Here is a 14,669-nt window from a genome sequence, read left to right as displayed (position 1 = left end):
CTCTCAGACACACGGAGAGACCCTATTATACATGTTTACTCCTCTCAGACACACAGAGAGACCCTATTATACATGTTTACTCCTCTCAGACAACACGGAGAGACCCTATTATAAATGTTTACTCCCTCTCAGTGGTGTGGTGAGGGGGGAATAAACCTGTGACCCTTCTGTTTGTTGGAGAAGTGGGACACACTGGTCACGTTTCTCGGTGTCTGGAGTTCAGGAGGATAATCCGGGATTAGGACTAAACGTGCGGAGGCCGGTGCTCTCTGCCGCCCCCTGTCGGCCTCTCGGCGCCGCCGCACTGACCCACTTTACCTTTTTCACTTGAGCCTCTTTGATTTTCTCCAGCGCCACTCGGATCTTCTCCGCCTTCTGCGTCGCCGCCTGCTCCTCCTGAGGAAACAAAACACGTTCAGGAACGTCAGGAAAAATGAGTTCTTCTGAGGATTCAACTCAAATAAAGAGGTTCTGGTTCTGTGTGACATCAGGAACATGAGGAAAAATGAGTTCTTATGAGGATTCAACTCAAATAAATGAATTGATTCAAATTAACCTCTTACCACCCGCCAAAACCAAATGCATTCTCTCCTCTTTGCCATTGTCGTCACTTAAGGTAAGGTAAGGTAAGGTAAGGTGGTGGCTTATAATTTCCCTTATGTGTTTTTGTCACTTTTTTTTCATGATACTTTTGTCACTTTTTGTTGGATTATTGTCACTTTTTTGTTGCTGTTTTGTCACATTTTTTGCTGAATTTTTTTGTTTTTTTTGTCTGGATTTTTGGCGCTTTTTTGCTGAATTTTTGTCTTTTTTTGTTGGATTTTTTTCACTTTTTTTTGTCTGGATTTTTGTCTTTTTTTGCTGGATTTTTGTCACTTTTTTGCTGGATTTCTTTTTTGCCAATTTACATCCTCATTTTTTTCTCGGTTTTTTTCCGCTATTTTGAAGAAGCTTTTAGATTTGGAGAATTTGGAGAACAGGAGAAAACATGTTCAGGTGGGAGGAGTTAAGAGGTTAAACTCAAATAAAGAGGTTCTGGTTCTGTGTGAATCAGGAACATCTGGAAAAGGAGCTCAGGTCAAACTGGGAAAAACACATGTCGTTTTATGTTTTCAGAAAAATAAAGAATGCACAGATCCTGGACGAATGGATTCCACACACGCCAGGATTTGTGAATGAAAAAGCGCGGGAACGACCCGGAGCCACAGACACGGTGGAGTCACTTCCTCCGAGACTCAAAACGTAAAAACCAGGTTTACTCCACATTCGTAATATTCATTTTCCCTCATACTTTCCTCCTGCAGACGAGATCCGCCTCTGGTCAAATGAAAACGGGACAGACTCTCCCTCATTGTACATGTTTTAGCGGGAGAATCCTTTGTTGAACCGCGAGCGCGTCTTTACCTTCGCCCTCCAACACGCCGCCATCATCCTGCCCGACTCCCCGCCTCAGCTCGCCCCCGAACGCTCCGACATGGCGCCCTCCCACGGCAGACGCTCCCGCCGCTTTGATCAGAGCGGCGCCGGGACAAAAGCGGAGCCGTCAGAGGCCGGTCCGGGCCACGGCGTGAGGAGGAGAGGGTTTGTTTCCCCAAACGCAGGTCCGATTTGTCGCCGCCGCGTCTCCCCTTTTAAAGCCGCGGCTGCGAGCGGAGCGCGAGAAATCGATCTGAGCGTAATCCGGGAACAAAAACATCAAACTGGGCCAAAGGTTTGGGATTCCAGAGCAACAGCGACGACAGCGGCGGCGAGAAGGTCTGACTGAAATAAGTAAATCCAGAGCAAACAGCGACGACAGCGACGACAGCGGCGGCGAGAGAAGGTCTGACTGAAATATATAAATCCAGAGCAACAGCGACGACAGCGGCTGAGAGCGAAGTCTGACTGAAATAAATATCTCAGTTTTTCTGGGACTTTCTCCATATCGATGATGAAGCCACACTTTACACTGAGAAAATTAACAGTTTACTGTGCACTTTCCTCATTATTTCCTTATTTCCTCGTTATTTCCTCGTTTCCTTGTTATTTCCTTGTTATTTCCTTGTTATTTCCTCATTATTTCCTAATTTCCTCGTTATTTCCTCGTTATTTCCTAATTTCCTCATTATTACCTCCTTATTTCCTCGTTGTTTCCTCGTTAATTCCTCATTATTTCCTAATTTCCTCCTTATTTCCTCGTTTCCTCCTCATTTCCTCATTATTTCCTCGTTATTTCCTTGTTATTTCCTCATTATTTCCTAATTTCCTCGTTGTTTCCTTGTTTTTTCATTGTCATTTCCTTATTATTTCATCGTCATTTCCTCCTCATTTCCTTGTTATTTCCTCATTGTTTCCTCGTTGTTTCCTCGTTATTTCCTCATTATTCCCATGTTTTCCCTAATTTTTTTGCCATTTTTCAGCATTTTTTCCCTTAATGTTTCCTCATTTTTTCAGCTTTTTTGTTCTTAATTGCCCCTAATTGTTAGCCTGGCTAACACCAGACTAAAATCACAAGTGATATTTAGTCTGGGGACCACCAATTCATTTTCTCGTAGGAGAGGTGTGGTTTACGATCGTCCATACTCGTTTATTGGGCGATACGAAAAAAAAAAAAAAAGTCTCATGCGTCTGCACGAGGCCACAGCCAATCGTATCATCATATGAGATGACGTATGACGTACCCGCTGTAAACTTTTGAGCTAAAGCTTGATCAAAAAATACCATCGTGTCTGCTGCTGTCATGTTGGATCCGTAAATAAACTTTGTATTTATTTATCCGTAAATAAACTACAAGCTTCCGTATATCGAATAGCGCGTCATCGTCTTGCCGTCCCTCCTCGCTCTGTGATTGGTTCCCAAATCCACCGGAGATTTGGCCATGGTCCCCAGGCTGTTGTGCAGTTCGAAATAATTCGAGCGCACACAGCAGCCTGGTGTTAGCCAGGTTACCTAATTGTTTCTATTTTTTCAGATTTTTTTCCCGCATTAAATTTCCCGACTTTCCCCCGTTTTCCCTTCACTAAACTGTATCTGTGACCCTCAGACTGATCCCAGGTCAGTTTCAGATCCTCTGGCGTGTTGGTGTTTGTATGTTTCAGATCCTCTGGCGTGTTGGTGTTTGTATGTTTCAGATCCTCTGGCGTGTTGGTGTTTGTATGTTTCAGATCCTCTGGCGTGTTGGTGTTTGTATGTTTCAGATCCTCTGGCGTGTTCCTGGTGTTTGTATGTTTTAGATCATGGCGTGTTGGTGTTTGTATGTTTTAGATCATGGCGTGTTGGTGTTTGTATGTTTTAGATCATGGCGTGTTCCTGGGCTCAGATGTTTCCTCACCTTGGTCAGCAGATGAGCTGGTTTCCCCGCGATGCTCTTCAGAATCAGGGACGTCTCTCTGTCCAGGTACGAGTGCTTCAGGGACAAACGGGACAAACGGGAAAAGAAAGAAATGAAGAGCGAGATTCAAGCAGCTCATCTGATAAATACACAGATAATACATAAAAATGTCACTTTAACTTACAGGATATTTCACAGACTGACCCTGGATTATATGTTATATCTGTATCTATATGTAACATCTGCCCCTCAGGATCAGACAGTCTCACCTCGGTCTGGAGTGTTTGGGGGAGTGTTTGGGGGAGTGTCGGGGGAGTGTGTCTCACCTCGGTCTGGGGGAGTGTTTGGGGGAGTGTCGGGGGAGTGTGTCTCACCTCGGTCTGGGGGAGTGTTTGGGGGAGTGTCGGGGGAGTGTGTCTCACCTCGGTCTGGGGGAGTGTTTGGGGGAGTGTCGGGGGAGTGTGTCTCACCTCGGTCTGGGGGAGTGTTTGGGGGAGTGTCGGGGGAGTGTGTCTCACCTCGGTCTGGGGGAGTGTTTGGGGGAGTGACTGGGGGAGTGTGTCTCACCTCAGTCAGGGGGAGTGTTTGGGGGAGTGTTTGGGGGAGTGTCGGGGGAGTGTGTCTCACCTCGGTCTGGGGGAGTGTTTGGGGGAGTGTCGGGGGAGTGTGTCTCACCTCGGTCTGGGGGAGTGTTTGGGGGAGTGTCGGGGGAGTGTGTCTCACCTCGGTCTGGGGGAGTGTTTGGGGGAGTGACTGGGGGAGTGTGTCTCACCTCGGTCTGGGGGAGTGTTTGGGGGAGTGACTGGGGGAGTGTGTCTCACCTCGGTCTGGGGGAGTGTTTGGGGGAGTGACTGGGGGAGTGTGTCTCACCTCAGTCAGGGGGAGTGTTTGGGGGAGTGACTGGGGGAGTGTGTCTCACCTCGGTCTGGTTGTGTTAGTCTCACCTCAGTCTGGGGGAGTGACTGGGGGAGTCTTTGGGGGAGTGACTGGGGGAGTGACTGGGGGAGTGTTTGGGGGAGTGACTGGGGGAGTGTGTCTCACCTCGGTCTGGTTGTGTCCTCCCGGCTTCGTCTCCGGCCTCTCGTTGTCCAGGGAGTCGACGCTGGAGCCGGAGGCGGAGTTCACGCTGGCCCTCTGCTCCACAGCGCCCCCTGCAGGCCGCGCCCTGTCACCACCGCTGTCAGCGCTGCCTGTGGAGGCGGCCGACGGCCTCCTGCAGAAACACAGTATCAGGATCATTCAGTCTGGGTGGAGTAAAGTATAGTTAAAGTATAATATAGTTAAAGTAAAGTCTAGTTAAAGTAAAGTCTAGTTAAAGTAAAGTATAGTTAAAGTAAAGTATAGTTAAAGTAAAGTATAATTAAAGTAAAGTATAGTTATAGTAAAGTATAGTTAAAGTAGAATATAGTTAAAGTATAGTATAGTTATAGTAAAGTCTAGTTAAAGTAAAGTATAGTTAAAGTATAGTATAGTTAAAGTATAGTATAGTTATAGTACAGTATAGTTAAAGTATAATATAGTTAAAGTATAATATAGTTAAAGTATAGTATAGTTAAAGTATAGTATAGTTATAGTAAAGTCTAGTTAAAGTAAAGTATAGTTAAAGTAAAGTATAGTTAAAGTATAGTATAGTTATAGTACAGTATAGTTATAGTAAAGTCTAGTTAAAGTAAAGTATGGTTAAAGTATAGTATAGTTATAGTACAGTATAGTTAAAGTATAATATAGTTAAAGTATAGTATAGTTAAAGTATAGTATAGTTAAAGTATAATATAGTTAAAGTATAGTATAGTTAAAGTATAGTATAGTTATAGTACAGTATAGTTAAAGTATAATATAGTTAAAGTATAATATAGTTAAAGTATAGTATAGTTATAGTACAGTATAGTTAAAGTATAATATAGTTAAAGTATAATATAGTTAAAGTATAATATAGTTATAGTACAGTATAGTTAAAGTATAATATAGTTAAAGTAAAGTATAGTTAAAGTATAATATAGTTAAAGTATAATATAGTTAAAGTAAAGTATAGTTAAAGTATAGTATAGTTAAAGTAAAGTATAGTTAAAGTATAATATAGTTATAGTACAGTATAGTTAAAGTATAATATAGTTAAAGTAAAGTATAGTTAAAGTATAATATAGTTAAAGTATAGTATAGTTATAGTACAGTATAGTTAAAGTATAATATAGTTAAAGTAAAGTATAGTTAAAGTAAAGTATAGTTAAAGTATAGTATAGTTTAAGTAAAGTATAGTTAAAGTATAGTATAGTTAAAGTATAGTATAGTTATAGTAAAGTCTAGTTAAAGTAAAGTATAGTTAAAGTATAGTATAGTTATAGTAAAGTCTAGTTAAAGTAAAGTATAGTTAAAGTATAGTATAGTTATAGTAAAGTATAGTTAAAGTAAAGTATAGTTAAAGTATAGTATAGTTAAAGTATAGTATAGTTATAGTACAGTATAGTTAAAGTATAATATAGTTAAAGTATAGTATAGTTAAAGTATAGTATAGTTATAGTACAGTATAGTTAAAGTATAATATAGTTAAAGTATAATATAGTTAAAGTATAATATAGTTATAGTATAGTATAGTTATAGTAAAGTCTAGTTAAAGTAAAGTATAGTTAAAGTATAGTATAGTTAAAGTATAGTATAGTTATAGTACAGTATAGTTATAGTAAAGTCTAGTTAAAGTAAAGTATAGTTAAAGTATAATATAGTTAAAGTATAGTATAGTTATAGTACAGTATAGTTATAGTAAAGTCTAGTTAAAGTAAAGTATAGTTAAAGTATAGTATAGTTAAAGTAAAGTATAGTTAAAGTATAGTATAGTTAAAGTATAATATAGTTATAGTAAAGTATAGTTATAGTAAAGTATAGTTAAAGTATAGTATAGTTAAAGTAAAGTATAGTTTAAGTAAAGTATAGTTAGAGTATAGTATAGTTAAAGTATAGTATAGTTAAAGTAAAGTATAGCTAAAGTAAAGTATAGTTATAGTATAGTATAGTTAAAGTATAGTATAGTTAAAGTATAGTATAGTTAAAGTAAAGTATAGCTAAAGTAAAGTATAGTTAAAGTATCGGTCTGTAAAGAAAGGCGTGGCCGACCTGTGATTGGTGGACGACGTGTCTCGCGCCGCCTGGTCCATACTCTCCGACGCCTGGTCCAGTCGTGCGGTGATCTCGTCCAATGAGAGCGCGGAGGGGGCGTGCCGGGAGGCGGGGCCACGGACGGAGTTGGCGGGAGAGGCGCGGGCGCTGCTGCCGCCTGCAGGGGGCAACACAGAGACACATTACAGTCAAATTAGTCTGGGTCTGGTTAGTCGGGTCTCTGGGTCTCTGGGTCTCTGGGTCTCTGGGTCTCTGGGTCTCTGGGTCTCGGGTCTCTGGTCTCTGGTCTCTGGGTCTCTGGGTCTCTGGGTCTCTGGGTCTCTGGGTCTCTGGGTCTCTGGTCTCTGGGTCTCTGGGTCTCTGGTCTCTGGGTCTCTGGGTCTCTGGTCTCTGGGTCTCTGGGTCTCTGGGTCTCTGGGTCTCTGGTCTCTGGTCTCTGGTCTCTGGGTCTCTGGTCTCTGGGTCTCTGGGTCTCTGGTCTCTGGGTCTCTGGGTCTCTGGTCTCTGGGTCTCTGGGTCTCTGGTCTCGGGGTCTCGGGGTCTCGGGGTCTCTGGGTCTCTGGTCTCTGGTCTCTGGTCTCTGGGTCTCTGGGTCTCTGGTCTCGGGGTCTCGGGGTCTCGGGGTCTCTGGGTCTCTGGGTCTCTGGTCTCTGGTCTCTGGTCTCTGGGTCTCTGGGTCTCTGGTCTCGGGGTCTCGGGGTCTCGGGGTCTCTGGGTCTCTGGGTGTCTGGGTCTCTGGGTCTCTGGGTCTCTGGTCTCTGGGTCTCTGGGTCTCTGGGTCTCTGATCTCGGTCTCTGGTCTGGACCCTCTTACCGCCGCTGCCGCTGCTGCGGTTGCTGCCGTTGCTCTGCGGCGCCCTCTGCTGGGGGCCTTTGGCCATGTGCTGCGGCTGACCTCTGACCCCGGACCCGGGTCTGGAGGGCGGAGTCAGCTCCTGTTCGATGGAGCAGAGGTCGGCCATGAGCGCGTCCAGGTCCACGGCGTCGCCCTGGTTCAGCGCCTCTGTCACACAAAACATGTACAACAGGGTCACACAAAACATGCACAACAGGGTCACACAAAACATGCACAACATGGTCACACAAAACATGTACAACAGGGTCACACAAAACATGTACAACAGGGTCACACAAAACATGTACAACAGGGTCACACAAAACATGTACAACAGGGTCACACAAAACATGCACAACAGGGTCACACAAAACACGCACAATAGGGTCACACAAAACACGTACAACAGGGTGACACAAAACATGCACAACAGGGTCACACAAAACATGTACAACAGGGTCACACAAAACATGTACAACAGGGTCACACAAAACACGCACAACAGGGTCACACAAAACACGCACAACAGGGTCACACAAAACATGTACAACAGGGTCACACAAAACATGTACAACAGGGTCACACAAAACATGCACAACAGGGTCACACAAAACACGCACAACAGGGTCACACAAAACATGCACAACAGGGTCACACAAAACATGCACAACAGGGTCACACAAAACACGCACAACAGGGTCACATGTTTGTAGATGTTTGTAGATGTTTGTAGATGTTTGTAGATGTTTGTAGATGTTTGTAGATGTTTGTAGATGTAGATGTTTGTAGATGTTTGTAGATGTTTGTAGATGTTTGTAGATGTTTGTAGATGTAGATGTTTGTAGATGTTTGTAGATGTAGATGTTTGTAGATGTTTGTAGATGTAGATGTTTATAGTAGATGTTTGTAGATGTTTGTAGATGTAGATGTTTGTAGATGTTTGTAGATGTAGATGTTTGTAGATGTTTGTAGATGTTTGTAGATGTTTGTAGATGTTTGTAGATGTTTGTAGATGTTTGTAGATGTTTGTAGATGTTTGTAGATGTAGATGTTTGTAGATGTAGATGTTTGTAGATGTAGATGTTTGTAGATGTTTGTAGATGTTTGTAGATGTAGATGTTTGTAGATGTTTGTAGATGTAGATGTTTGTAGATGTAGATGTTTGTAGATGTAGATGTTTGTAGATGTTTGTAGATGTTTGTAGATGTAGATGTTTGTAGATGTTTGTAGATGTAGATGTTTGTAGATGTTTGTAGATGTTTGTAGATGTTTGTAGATGTAGATGTTTGTAGATGTTTGTAGATGTTTGTAGATGTTTGTAGATGTTTGTAGATGTTTGTAGATGTTTGTAGATGTTTGTAGATGTTTGTAGATGTAGATGTTTGTAGATGTTTGTAGATGTTTGTAGATGTAGATGTTTGTAGATGTTTGTAGATGTAGATGTTTGTAGATGTTTGTAGATGTAGATGTTTGTAGATGTTTGTAGATGTTTGTAGATGTAGATGTTTGTAGATGTTTGTAGATGTAGATGTTTGTAGATGTTTGTAGATGTAGATGTTTGTAGATGTTTGTAGATGTTTGTAGATGTTTGTAGATGTTTGTAGATGTTTGTAGATGTTTGTAGATGTAGATGTTTGTAGATGTTTGTAGATGTTTGTAGATGTTTGTAGATGTAGATGTTTGTAGATGTTTGTAGATGTTTGTAGATGTTTGTAGATGTTTGTAGATGTTTGTAGATGTTTGTAGATGTTTGTAGATGTAGATGTTTGTAGAAGGTGGTTGGACAGAGTTTGTTACCGTTGATGTTGTACATGGAGAAGCGGTAGGAGAAGTTGGCCATGTTGGTCTCCTGTCTGAGCGGAGGTTTCTGCACGGCTTTAGGAGGACGACCGTCGTCCAGACTCTGAGGATCAACAACGGTCAGTCAGGAGGAACATCTCACACGACATGGTAAACAACATGGTGGTAACTACGGTAACGAGACTCGGTTGGATCTCTGTCCAGGTCCAGGATGTTCTCTCTCTCTGACTTTTCTTTTCCAACTTTTTTTCCAAGTTTCTGAAAAGTTTTTCTAATTTTTTTATTTTATTCCCCAATTTATTTCTTTTCATGTTTTTACCGCATTTTTTCCAAATGTTCCCACAATTTTTTATTATTTTTTTCCCCCTCATTTTGTCCACACTTTTCCCCAGTTTTATTTCTTATGTTGTGTTTTATACATTTCTGTCCCGCTCTTTTCCAAACGTCTAACCCTGAACATCGGACTCGGTCTGTCGCTCCTTTGAAGATTCAGACGCTTCTTTTCCCACAGTGTATTTTTAGCGTCTGTTTGAGACTCTGACGCTTAAAGGACGGACGGGAGGCGGTCGCCGCGGGAGACCGTTGCCGCGCGACGGGGGGCGGGTGGTGATAGGGGGAGGCGTCACGCCGACGGTTGCCACGGCGACCGCCTCCGAAACGCGTCGCCGGGAGTTCATTCACTCGTTCAGCTTTTGGGGAAACGCCCACTTTTTGAAACATTGAGTAAACGAGAAGTAGTTAAAGTAGTAGTACTTAAAGTAGTAGTAGTTTAAGTAGTAGTAGTTTAAGTAGTAGGAGTTTAAGTAGCAGGAGTTTAAGTAGTAGTAGTTAAAGTAGTAGTTAAAGTAGTAGTACTTAAAGTAGTAGTAGTTAAAGTAGTAGTTAAAGTAGTAGTTAAAGTAGTAGTACTTAAAGTAGTGGTAGTTTAAGTAGTAGGAGTTTAAGTACTAGTAGTTAAAGTAGTAGTTAAAGTAGTAGTAGTTAAAGTAGTAGTAGTTTAAGTAGTAGTAGTTTAAGTAGTAGTAGTTTAAGTAGTAGTAGTTTAAGTACTAGTAGTTAAAGTAGTAGTTAAAGTAGTAGTAGTTAAAGTAGTAGTAGTTTAAGTAGTAGTAGTTTAAGTAGTAGTAGTTTAAGTAGTAGGAGTTTAAGTAGTAGTAGTTAAAGTAGTAGTAGTTAAAGTAGTAGTAGTTAAAGTACTAGTAGTTAAAGTAGTAGTAGTAGTGGTTGTCATGGCAGTAGCAGTAGTATTTGCAGTAATAGTAGTAGTTAAAGTAGTAGTAGTAGTGGTTGTCATGGCAGTAGCAGTAGTATTTGCAGTAATAGTAGTAGTTAAAGTAGTAGTAGTAGTGGTTGTCATGGCAGTAGCAGTAGTATTTGCAGTAATAGTAGTAGTTAAAGTAGTAGTAGTAGTGGTTGTCATGGCAGTAGCAGTAGTATTTGCAGTAATAGTAGTAGTTAAAGTAGTAGGAGTAGTGGTTGTCATGGCAGTAGCAGTAGTATTTGCAGTAATAGTAGTATTTGTTGTACCTGTGTGAGTTTGTCCAGTTCTCCGAGCCACGCCCCAAACATTTTGTCCAGATCCTGATCTTCTTTGTCGCTGTCCTCCTCCGCCCCGTGGTCCAGCTCCTCGTCCGACACCTGCTCCATCTGCAAAAACAAAATCACATATTTATATTAACGATGTACTATCATATTTATATTAACTATGCACTTATAATATTTATATTAACTATGTATGTATAATATTTATATTAAACTATATATTTAGAATATTCATATTAAACTATATATTTATAATATTTATATTAACTATATATTTATAATATTTATATTAAACTATATATTTATAATATTTATATTAAACTATATATTTATAATATTTATATTAACTATGTACTTATAATGTTTATATTAACTATATATTTATAATATTTATATTAAACTATATATTTAAAATATTTAGTTTAACTATATATTTATAATATTTAGATTAACTATATATTTATAACGATCACAGACACAGAGCCCGTCAGAGGCCGGTGCTGTTAATAATATTGGTTTAGTTTAAAATGACTGGTTCCACTGGTCTGTAACATCTGCCTGTAACATCTGTCTGTGACATCTGTCTGTAACATCTGTCTGTAACATCTGTCTGTAACATCTATCTGTAACATCTATCTGTAACATCTGTCTGTAACATCTGTCTGTGACATCTGTCTGTAACATCTGCCTGTAACATCTGTCTGTAACATCTGTCTGTGACATCTGTCTGTGACATCTGTCTGTGACATCTGTCTGTAATATCTGTCTGTAACATCTGCCTGTAACATCTGCCTGTAACATCTATCTGTAACATCTGTCTGTAACATCTGTCTGTAACATCTGTCTGTAACATCTGCCTGTGACATCGGTCTGTAACATCTGTCTGTAACATCTGCCTGTGACATCGGTCTGTAACATCTGTCTGTGACATCTGTCTGTGACATCTGTCTGTAACATCTGTCTGTAACATCTATCTGTAACATCTGTCTGTAACATCTGTCTGTGACATCTGTCTGTAACATCTGCCTGTAACATCTGTCTGTAACATCTGTCTGTAACATCTGTCTGTGACATCTGTCTGTGACATCTGTCTGTAATATCTGTCTGTAACATCTGCCTGTAACATCTGTCTGTAACATCTGTCTGTGACATCTGTCTGTGACATCTATCTGTAACATCTGTCTGTAACATCTGTCTGTGACATCTGTCTGTAACATCTGCCTGTAACATCTATCTGTAACATCTGTCTGTAACATCTGTCTGTAACATCTGTCTGTAACATCTGCCTGTGACATCGGTCTGTAACATCTGTCTGTAACATCTGTCTGTGACATCTGCCTGTAACATCTGTCTGTAACATCTGCCTGTAACATCTGTCTGTAACATCTGCCTGTAACATCGGTCTGTAACATCTGTCTGTAACATCTGCCTGTAACATCTGTCTAACATCTGCCTGTAACATCTGTCTGTAACATCTGTCTGTAACATCTGCTGCAGGCCCGTGTGTTATAGACACACTGCCCTCTAGTGGACGCAGCAGACACAGCTCTTTCACAGCAGAAACTGAAGAAAATCAGAGGTGTTTTTGTTTTTAGGAGACACTTTCTGAGGTCCTCTGTCCTCTACAGAGAAGGACATGTCCCCGTGAGGTCCTCTGTCCTCTACAGAGAAGGACATGTCCCCCTGAGGTCCTCTGTCCTCTACAGAGAAGGACATGAGTGAGGTCCTCTGTCCTCTACAGAGAAGGACATGTCCCCCCGAGGTCCTCTGTCCTCTACAGAGAAGGACATGTCCCCGTGAGGTCCTCTGTCCTCTACAGAGAAGGACATGTCCCCCTGAGGTCCTCTGTCCTCTACAGAGAAGGACATGAGTGAGGTCCTCTGTCCTCTACAGAGAAGGACATGTCCCCCGAGGTCCTCTGTCCTCTACAGAGAAGGACATGTCCCCCTGAGGTCCTCTGTCCTCTACAGAGAAGGACATGAGTGAGGTCCTCTGTCCTCTACAGAGAAGGACATGTCCCCCGAGGTCCTCTGTCCTCTACAGAGAAGGACATGAGTGAGGTCCTCTGTCCTCTACAGAGAAGGACATGAGTGAGGTCCTCTGTCCTCTACAGAGAAGGACATGTCCCCCGAGGTCCTCTGTCCTCTACAGAGAAGGACATGTCCCCGTGAGGTCCTTTGTCCTCTACAGAGAAGGACATGTCCCCGTGAGGTCCTCTGTCCTCTACAGAGAAGGACATGTCCCCCTGAGGTCCTCTGTCCTCTACAGAGAAGGACATGAGTGAGGTCCTCTGTCCTCTACAGAGAAGGACATGAGTGAGGTCCTCTGTCCTCTACAGAGAAGGACATGTCCCCGTGAGGTCCTCTGTCCTCTACAGAGAAGGACATGTCCCCCTGAGGTCCTCTGTCCTCTACAGAGAAGGACATGTCCCCCTGAGGTCCTCTGTCCTCTACAGAGAAGGACATGAGTGAGGTCCTCTGTCCTCTACAGAGAAGGACATGTCCCCGTGAGGTCCTTTGTCCTCTACAGAGAAGGACATGCCCCGTGAGGTCCTCTGTCCTCTACAGAGAAGGACATGAGTGAGGTCCTCTGTCCTCTACAGAGAAGGACATGAGTGAGGTCCTCTGTCCTCTACAGAGAAGGACATGAGTGAGGTCCTCTGTCCTCTACAGAGAAGGACATGCCCCGTGAGGTCCTCTGTCCTCTACAGAGAAGGACATGAGTGAGGTCCTCTGTCCTCTACAGAGAAGGACATGTCCCCGTGAGGTCCTCTGTCTTCTACAGAGAAGGACATGTCCCCCTGAGGTCCTCTGTCCTCTACAGAGAAGGACATGTCCCCTGAGGTCCTCTGTCCTCTACAGAGAAGGACATGTCCCCGTGAGGTCATCTGTCCTCTACAGAGAAGGACATGTCCCGTGAGGTCCTCTGTCCTCTACAGAGAAGGACATGTCCCCGTGAGGTCCTCTGTCCTCTACAGAGAAGGACATGTCCCTGTGAGGTCCTCTGTCCTCTACAGAGAAGGACATGTCCCCCTGAGGTCCTCTGTCCTCTACAGAGAAGGACATGTCCTGTGAGGTCCTCTGTCCTCTACAGAGAAGGACATGTCCCGTGAGGTCCTCTGTCCTCTACAGAGAAGGACATGTCCCCGTGAGGTCCTCTGTCCTCTACAGAGAAGGACATGTCCCCGTGAGGTCCTCTGTCCTCTACAGAGAAGGACATGTCCCCCTGAGGTCCTCTGTCCTCTACAGAGAAGGACATGTCCCCGTGAGGTCCTCTGTCCTCTACAGAGAAGGACATGTCCCTGTGAGGTCCTCTGTCCTCTACAGAGAAGGACATGTCCCGTGAGGTCCTCTGTCCTCTACAGAGAAGGACATGTCCCTGTGAGGTCCTCTGTCCTCTACAGAGAAGGACATGTCCCCCTGAGGTCCTCTGTCCTCTACAGAGAAGGACATGTCCCGTGAGGTCCTCTGTCCTCTACAGAGAAGGACATGTCCCCGTGAGGTCCTCTGTCCTCTACAGAGAAGGACATGTCCCGTGAGGTCCTCTGTCCTCTACAGAGAAGGACATGTCCCCGTGAGGTCCTCTGTCCTCTACAGAGAAGGACATGTCCCCGTGAGGTCCTCTGTCCTCTACAGAGAAGGACATGTCCCTGTGAGGTCCTCTGTCCTCTACAGAGAAGGACATGTCCCTGTGAGGTCCTCTGTCCTCTACAGAGAAGGACATGTCCCGTGAGGTCCTCTGTCCTCTACAGAGAAGGACATGTCCTGTGAGGTCCTCTGTCCTCTACAGAGAAGGACATGAGTGAGGTCTTCTGTCCTCTACAGAGAAGGACATGTCCCCCTGAGGTCCTCTGTCCTCTACAGAGAAGGACATGTCCCGTGAGGTCCTCTGTCCTCTACAGAGAAGGACATGTCCCCCTGAGGTCCTCTGTCCTCTACAGAGAAGGACATGTCCCGTGAGGTCCTCTGTCCTCTACAGAGAAGGACATGAGTGAGGTCCTCTGTCCTCTACAGAGAAGGACATGTCCCCGTGAGGTCCTCTGTCCTCTACAGAGAAGGACATGTCCCCGTG

The 14,669-nt window shown here is 43.1% G+C and overlaps 1 protein-coding gene across 1 annotated transcript; it reads right to left on the bottom strand.

Moving 5' to 3' along the window:
- Positions 1-214: 214 nt before the first annotated feature.
- On the bottom strand, positions 215-10,703 carry LOC306982711 (ras-associated and pleckstrin homology domains-containing protein 1-like; the record flags this gene model as incomplete). Its single annotated transcript, XM_079583177.1, has 7 exons — positions 215-396; positions 3,311-3,385; positions 4,352-4,523; positions 6,419-6,578; positions 7,236-7,424; positions 9,054-9,159; positions 10,584-10,703. Coding segments are annotated over 7 exons (999 nt in total), but the record flags the coding sequence as incomplete, so codon positions are not given.
- Positions 10,704-14,669: the final 3,966 nt, after the last annotated feature.

The sequence above is a fragment of the Gobius niger genome (assembly GCF_951799975.1).
Source record: "Gobius niger genome assembly, contig: SCAFFOLD_240, whole genome shotgun sequence".
NCBI lineage: Eukaryota > Metazoa > Chordata > Actinopteri > Gobiiformes > Gobiidae > Gobius > Gobius niger.
The sequence above is the reverse complement of the archived record's forward strand: the minus strand, read 5'-3'. Positions and strand labels throughout refer to the sequence as shown.